We start from the raw sequence: 8,206 nt of genomic DNA on the forward strand, positions 1-8,206 counted from the left end.
TTTTTTTTTTTTTTTTTTTTTTTTTTTTTCAAGAAACAGAACTTTCGTTGATATTATGAAAACATACATGCCAAGCTACAAATAACTCTGATTTGGGGTAGATTGAAAGGGCTTCCCAATTATGAAAGAGTACAATTTGAGTAATTGCTGAAGTGCTTATAAAGAGTACTCCAGAAGAAATTCTGCAGGGTCGTTTTGTTCCAAGGCTGAAATTTTCTTCATAAGTTTTTTGGTTTATTTCAAACTAAAGTTCCCAAATAAGAGCATTTAATGTAATTGATCCTGAAGAATTGTCTTTGCAATTTAACTTCAACCCACATAAAAGTTGGAAAATGTTGTCATTGGAGCTGGAGCTTATAAAACCGCCCTAATCAGTATTGACCTAGTTACTCAAGTACTTGAATAAAATGCTCCAATAGGATGCTATAAAACATTAAAAACTTTAAATTCTTGGCAAGTTCTCATTTATACCAACATTTTTCCCGTTTGCATCCAATAAGAAACTCAAACAAAGATTGCTTATTTGTGCATAATTCTAACTAGTTTAAGGCATATATCCTCGACTAAGAGGTCAAAGCTTTGAATCCCCTTATCCCCACATGTTATTTGAAATTGAATTTAAAAGGTAAAGAAAGATCATCATTACTACAAAAAGTTACTCCTGGTAGAATGAAGACATCAATGAAATTCCTAAATGAAGTGATCAAATATCCCTTGACCAGCAATTTCATAAAATATTTAATTTAATCCAAATTGAATCGATATCCTAACCTTTATCTTCATTTGTTATCTGGTGTTTGTTCGATGATATCAAATTTAGTATTGTTATTTTCTTGAATTTTTTTTAGCTGAAATTAGAGAGCGCGATTGGTGCAATGTGGTTACATGTCATGTTGATACTCCACAAGCTTACGTATGGAGACTTCAAAACTTTGTTCTTGGTGAGCATATCTTGAAACCATGCCCAGAAAACCCGACGCCAATTAAGGTTTGTTCAAGATGATGTCACTTTCACCCTGTTTTTAGGCATCTGTATATAATATGACATATCGTTAAGGAGAAAATGAAATGATATGTGGTTCAGATTATACGATTTCCTTGTGATTTCACTTTTCTATAAGGGTTGAAACTGGATCTATTAATTTTGTTGACCTTAAAAATGAGTATGTTAATTTGTGATGAAAACTGGGGTCGAAGAGTTGAGTATGGGTGTGTTTCAGTCACTATGGTGATAAATTGTTTATTGGCCTTCTCTGTTGTTTGGGTGGATCTGTAAGCTGCAAAAAGATGTGTGCATGTTCCTTTTGTTTTAAATTGTCCGTTGAAATACCTAAAACTTGATATACTTAGTGTATGATTATTTCATAATGAAAAAAAGAATATTTATTTCTGAACATTTTTGGTCACTTTGATGTTAATATAATATTTATTTCTGTTGATGAAAACCCTATATGATACTTCATCTGGACAACAGGCTTGTGCAATCAGTGCATGTGGAAATTTTGCCTTCTTAGGGACAGAAGGGGGTTGGATTGAGCGATTCAATCTTCAATCGGGTGCTAGTAGAGGTAGTTACTTGGATAAAAAGGAAGGAAGAAACGCTGCACATATTGGAGAAGTTGTCGGTCTTGCTTGTGATTCTACAAATACCCACGTTATAAGTGCAGGAGTTGGTGGAGATATAAAGGTTTTTATTGCATGTCCTTTAACTTAGCAACCAACCAAGACTTGGGTAATCTCAGAGGAGAGTTTGTGATAAGTTCCATTTGTTAAATGTCTTATGTTACAGGTTTGGAATTTCAAGGAGCGTGATCTAAAATCCAGATGGGAAATTGGTAGTTCTGTTGTGAAGATTGTCTATCATCGAGTAAATGGTAACTTCCAGGAATCCAATCTGACCTTGATGACACATTTTCCTTGTTCAATCGTGTTTTTAAGCAGATTTTTTAAACTTGAATTTCAGGACTTTTGGCAGTGGTAACTGATGATTTGGTTATCCGTCTGTTTGACATTGTGGCTTCAAGAATGGTTCGTAAATTCGAAGGTCATACAGATCGTATAACCGATTTGTCTTTCAGTGAGGATGGAAAATGGCTTTTAACATCTAGTATGGATGGAAGTCTTAGAATTTGGGACGTCATTTTAGCAAGGCAAATCGATGCACTACAAGTTGATGCTTCGATTACTGCATTTTCTATTTCTCCAAATATGGATATTTTGGCGACTACACATGTAGATCAAAATGGAGTCTACCTCTGGTAAGTTATCTTGATGGCAATACATATACTCGTTTAGTAAGGCGAATAAGGAGAAGTATAAATGGGGAAAATGATTTTTAGTATTATTTTCTAGAATGAAACGATCTTATTTTTATCTCCGTTGTCTCGTTAATTATGAATTTCATATTTTATCCTTTAGGAACTGTTTTTTTTTTTTATTATTATTATTTTTAACTTTTCCAAATTCGACCTCTTCCTTCCTTGTGATCTTCATAAAGATTATTTATCGAAAACCGATTTTAGTTTAAAAAAAAAATTTGGAAACTTTTCAAGAAGGCTATAGTTAGTTGTTAATCAAGCAGGCTATCGAATGTTTAGTTACATAGATATTGAATACATGCTTAAAGATTGGAAAATTTTCAATGTTGTATTGAGGTGTACTCCATGGTTGGTTATAGTTCACCGAGGAACAAAAAGTGATAGTCAGAGGGCTAGAATGTATTGCCATGGGGTTCCTTTCCTTTCTGTTTGGAAGACTGCTAAATTTTTTTGACTTTTTTGTTGACATTTTAGGGTGAATCAATTAATGTTCTCTGGTTCATCAAACGTGGATACCCTTGCAAGTGGAAAGGATATTGTTAATGTTAAATTGCCATCAGTCTCCACCACAGAAGGAATGGAGTTCGAAGGTTGCGACGAGAATCCTTCAAAACCTCCTGAATCTAAAGATTTATCAGGCTTTCACATCTCTAGCCAGCAAATCCCAGATTTAATTACACTTTCACTGTTGCCCAGAAGTCAGTGGCAGAGCTTGGTCAATTTGGACATAATAAAGGTATGTTCTTATTCTTAGTTGATTTCCTCCATTGCACACAGACAAAAAAGAAAATTTTATGTACTGATGCCTTTTTTTTGTTCATGAATTTTCAACTTCCAGGCCCGTAATAAACCACTCGAACCTCCAAAGAAACCCGAAAAGGCTCCTTTCTTCCTACCATCTCTTCCTTCTCTCTCTGGAGAAATACTATTTAAGCCTTCTGAGTCGGCAAACACAGAGAGGGCAGAAAAGGGAGTTGATAATGAACAACACAAAAAATCGGATATAACATCGTCTCAATTCTTGCAGATTCTTGAATCTTCTTCTGAAGTACAGAACTGTAAGTTAGCATAGCGTTCGCATTTCTTTTCCTATAATGCATTTGATATTTTTTATGCTTTAGCTGTAAACGTGAAAAGCATTTCTGAAATAATATGATTCATATATCTTTCAGTCTCAGCCTTTACTGATTACATAAAGGGTTTATCCCCATCAACGTTGGATTTAGAACTTCGCATGCTTCAAATTATAGACGACGATGATCGTCAAGAACCCGAAAAGAGACCTGAACTTATATCAATTGAATTGCTTCTTGATTATTTCATACACGAAATTACTTGCCGCAACAACTTCGAGTTCATCCAAGCCTTTATCAGATTGTTCCTGAAGGTATGGCTTTATCAAAGGATTTCTCATATTATGACTTCGAACTTCTCTAGTTAAAGAACTGATGGAAGGTTTTGTTAATGAAAAATGCTTCTACTAAATGGCTGCATATTCCTTTTGGCTATAGATACACGGCGAAACGATTCGTTGCCAGTTGACATTGCAGGAGAAGGCAAGGAAACTCCTGGATATTCAGAGCTCAGTATGGCAAGGTTTGGATAAAATATTCCAATCCTCTAGATGTATGGTTACTTTTCTTAGCAACTCACAGTTTTAGGTGTTGTGACTTAGTTGGTTCATCGTAGAATCATGAAAGATCATATTATTTATTGCTGTTGTAGATTAGTTTTTTTTTTGGGGGGGGGGGGGGGGANTTCATCATAGTGGCTTAAATCAGAGAGAGGGATGTTTGTTTTGGCTTAATATTTACTTCCAACTTAGATGATGAGTTAATTAGTGGTTAAGTATTAGGTGTAAATTGTATAACATGATCCAATTTTGTCCAACATTGCTGGGTATCATTATAATTCTTTACTCTCCAACTTTGCAGCCAAGTAGCATTTCTCTTATGTTAAGTTCTCTGTGCTGAAATATGTTTCTTTTCTCTCCTACACACGTGAGATTTCACAATCCACTTCCTTTTGAGGTCCATCGTCCTTATTGACACTTGTTCTCCTTTATAATCGATGTGAGATTTCACAACTTTCGTGCTAGTAAGATACAGACATCAAAGTCAATATCCAAAAAGATGGGGGATCATCTTTGGAATAACTAAGAACTTTTGGGCCTGAGAGCCAATATCCAAAAAGATGGGGATCATCTTTGGAATAACTAAGAACTTTTGGGCCTGAGAGCCAATATCCAAAAAGATGGGGATCATCTTTGGAATAACTAAGAACTTTTGGGCCTGAGAGCCAATATCCAAAAAGATGGGGATCATCTTTGATCTTTGGAATAACTAAGAACTTTTGGGCCTGAGAGCCAATATCCAAAAAGATGGGGATCATCTTTGAAATAACTAAGAACTTTTGTGACCTCAAACTTCTTAACCTTATTCCATTCAATACATATACTTGAAATTATGACCAGATTTAACTTAACCATAGATTTAAACTATAATGAGATTTAACTTAACTACAGTTATGTTATGTTTTAGTGGTCGTATTAATAATGTTAATTTTAGTATATAGTAAAACTTAATAAACCAACCGCGTAAAATATTTGTTTGTTAGACATATCATATTTGAAATCTAGCATTAATCTCTGCCTCACAAATACTTCACTCGATACCCATCCTAACATATTACGAGTATCCAATTCTTTTTGAGTAGACCCATCTCATTTCTTATTTTGGATGAGAGCAACTCTTAGAGAATTTTTTTCCATTTTAATTTTGGAGATGCAAACAAGAGCTTCAATCTCCATTCTCGTTCTTGACCTCACCCCAATTTTGTTCACGTTCTTGCCCTAGACTCTGCATCGATTATTATTTCGTACTTGTGTACTTATATAAAAAATAATTTTTGATTTTTATTTATTGAAGTGTTAAAATTAAATTGAGATCTATTATTTTTTTTTATTAGAAAATGAAAATTTTAAACATTTAAATAAAACGTGGTTAGTTTTAAAATATTCATAGAAGAATTTTCACGGTACAATATTATCCATTTTAGGTGTAATCTCTAGCTACTTTGATTCCAAGAGCCTCATATCATTGGAGAGAATATTCGTTCCTAAATTAGGTAGAGACTTTCACCATCTAACCATATTAAGTCGCTGAATCTAAACTAAATTAAATTCATAAAATTTTAATTTATTTGGATTAAACTCATTATAAATTTTTAATTTTTATAAATTAAGATCTGTAATTAGAAATAAAAGTAAAAATAAAAGGGAGAGAAGAAATTATTGCAGAGTTGAAGAGAATATAATTATTTGTATTTGTCTCTGCTCCTAACCGCCAGAGGAGAGCAGAGAGCCCTCTCTCTTCTCTCTCTTCTCTCTCTCTCCTCTCTTTGAAGCTTTTTTTCTTGTTCTTCAACATTTCTTTCAAGTTTCAATTTAGTGGGGTTGAAGGAACTCCCGCTCTGCTGCTTGTTTCGCACTCATCGGGGATCTAATTTCGATAAGATTTTTCCTTCTCTGTTCTAATTCTTCCAATTTACTCCATTCCCAATGTTATCTTCACTTCATACCACTCGATTCGCAAACCAGACGGATTGAATCAAAATTTCGAGTCAGAAATGGAGAATTACATCGGAAAAAGGAAACCCACCATCGCCCTTTCGCTCTTCACCGCCTTGTCCGCTTCTTTCTCTTCTGATAAAACGAAATCCGCTCGCGATTTCGAGAACGGCGTTGTTGGGTTGGGCATAGTTGCTGCCATGACTGATTCCCACAAATTTCATGAACCTTTTGTGTCTTCCAAAGCGGTTTCTCCCATCGTTTCTTCTGCTAAACCAGCCGCTAATTTCAGAGGTGGTCTTAACCTAGAAAAGGAACAACCCGAGGTTGTTGATGAACTTTCTGAAAGTTACACTTGCGTAACTTCACATTTTGGTAATCATATGATTGAAAAGCGTGTTTTCTTTAACGGTGAGCTTGAAATGGTTAATGGCCGCTCTTCCAATATGGTGACATATGGGGTTTTTTCCACTTCCCCCATGAGTTTTGGTGTAGCGGAGAGAGGGCTTTTTGCTGCTGAATTTTTGAGCTCTTGTCATCTCTGCTGCAAGCATCTTCATGGGCTTGACATCTTCATGTACAGGTAAATCCCAGTTCTCCTCCCTTCTCTCCTCTGTCTTCATTTTATTTGATCATCTTTTATTAGTTAATTTTTAGACAATTGTAGCATGAAAACTTAGAGGGAGAGAGAAATCCAAGCCCAGTTACTTTGATTCCTATAAATTGTTGAGTCATGGTGCCTTGGAATGGAATCTTATACTGTTGAATCGTGATATTCTTTGGTTTCTTTGATGTTGTCAAGTCATGATAGTTGCTGCCTTGGTTGATTAGTTCATGACATAGGTAGAATGGATGATTTTGCTTTCTCTGTGAAGTTTTGGATGTGTGGTTCATTGATTTGCTCATTCTATTCGTTTATGATATGCCTTTTTAGGAGCTGTTAAGAAAGCATCTAGTACCACGTTGCCTAGTTTGGGATGTTTCTTCTCTGTTTCCATTCTTATGAGGATTTTCTTTTCAAAGTGGAAATATTTGTTGAATCACACAATTTGTTTTAGATTCGATAAGCGCTTGGATCAGATCCCTGTTGCCGATATTTGTCAGCATGATTCGAGTTTTTTTTTTCCTAGATTGATATGATTGAGTTTGGTTACTGTCTCCCTTGTTAGGTTAGATGGGTTATTTTAAAACTGTGCTCTGTTCTCATGAGAAATAAAGTATATATCGGCTTTCCCTTTCGAGGTTCCCCTCAAGGTTTTTAAAACATGTTTGCTAGGGAGAAATTTCCACACCTTTATTAAGAATTTTCGTTCTCCTCCCCAACTGATGTGAGATCTCACAATCCACCCCTTCAGAGCTCAGTGTCCTTGCAAGACACTCGTTTTCCTCTCCAATTGATGTGGGATCTCACATATAGTCTCTTTTAAGCTTCAATTCTAAGAGTTTGGCTGTTTATCTCCTTTATTAATGAGGACTTAAGTGTTCGTTTTAAGTTAGCTACAAATACAACAGCAGACAGCTATTATTCCCTTGTCTGGACATTATACTAATCTTTGAATGGTATATGACTTGATCATCGTGGGACATTAATATTTGGCTCTTTCTTAAGCTACCTCTTCGATTATCGTCACTCGAATGGGTTGGCTTGATATCTGGACTTTTATGCTTTCCAATTATCACATAATTGCAGGCTTGTTATAGAGAAAATCTTCCTCATCTTCATGTTCTAATTGAGATATTTTTCAGCAGCTTGTTATTAAAAGCTTCTTGTCCGGTACTTTCATGTGGTTGAAATGAGATGAGATAACATGTGTTTGGACATGAAACTTTAGCAAATTGGTTGGCTTTCATCCAAGATTCTCATGAACTTGGAATCTTCTTTTTCACTTGAGAATGACTTTGCTGTTTCATTTATGCAGAGGGGAAAAGGCATTTTGCAGTGTCGAGTGTCGCGACAAACACATCAGAGGCGACGATTGCAGGGAGAAGTGTGGATCGAAAGTCATGAAAGACTACTCGGCGTTGCCTTGTTCCGTGGCTGCCCCCCCTGCCTTGGCTTCTGGTGTGGTTGCAGCTTAGGTATAAAAAATGTATGAATTGTGAGTAAAGGATACCAAATAAACTGTTGGTAGTTACATTTTTATGGATAATATGTAACTTATATTCAAGTTGTTAGGTTTAGTGATATCTCCATTCCCATCCGATCCCGACCCGTGAAAATTTTCATTTATTTTTATAAAAAATTGTTTTTTCTACCCAAAATTCTCTCTTTTTTTTTTCTTTTTTTTTTTTTTTCTTTTAAAGAGGTAGATAATATTTT

General features: G+C 35.2%; 2 protein-coding genes across 2 annotated transcripts in view; both read left to right on the forward strand.

Moving 5' to 3' along the window:
* Positions 1-4,264, forward strand: part of LOC111491730 (U3 small nucleolar RNA-associated protein 21 homolog) — a 13,107-nt gene extending 8,843 nt beyond the window's left edge. The window contains exons 11-18 of the mRNA XM_023140733.1: positions 849-988; positions 1,475-1,687; positions 1,790-1,874; positions 1,964-2,258; positions 2,793-3,054; positions 3,157-3,376; positions 3,491-3,705; positions 3,830-4,264. Of these exons, the coding sequence (XP_022996501.1) occupies positions 849-988; positions 1,475-1,687; positions 1,790-1,874; positions 1,964-2,258; positions 2,793-3,054; positions 3,157-3,376; positions 3,491-3,705; positions 3,830-3,979 (1,580 nt within the window). The 3' untranslated portion in view covers positions 3,980-4,264. The remainder of the gene's footprint in view (positions 1-848; positions 989-1,474; positions 1,688-1,789; positions 1,875-1,963; positions 2,259-2,792; positions 3,055-3,156; positions 3,377-3,490; positions 3,706-3,829) is intronic.
* A 1,411-nt stretch (positions 4,265-5,675) lies between these two features.
* Positions 5,676-7,990, forward strand: LOC111491733. Its single transcript, XM_023140735.1, has 2 exons — positions 5,676-6,469; positions 7,806-7,990. The coding sequence occupies exons 1-2, from the start codon at positions 5,946-5,948 to the stop codon at positions 7,963-7,965; spliced, it is 684 nt and encodes a 227-aa protein (XP_022996503.1). The 5' UTR covers positions 5,676-5,945; the 3' UTR covers positions 7,966-7,990.
* The last annotated feature ends 216 nt before the right edge of the window (positions 7,991-8,206 follow it).

This window comes from Cucurbita maxima, unplaced genomic scaffold, assembly GCF_002738345.1.
Source record: "Cucurbita maxima cultivar Rimu unplaced genomic scaffold, Cmax_1.0 Cma_Scf00017, whole genome shotgun sequence".
Classification (NCBI taxonomy): domain Eukaryota; kingdom Viridiplantae; phylum Streptophyta; class Magnoliopsida; order Cucurbitales; family Cucurbitaceae; genus Cucurbita; species Cucurbita maxima.

Bases quoted from the DNA above. Each gene is read 5' to 3' on its own strand.
- LOC111491733 (XM_023140735.1), top strand. From the start codon at position 5,946: ATGGAGAATTACATCGGAAAAAGGAAACCCACCATCGCCCTTTCGCTC. The intron at 6,470-7,805 runs GTAAATCCCAGT...TCATTTATGCAG, and splicing joins CTTGACATCTTCATGTACAG to AGGGGAAAAGGCATTTTGCA.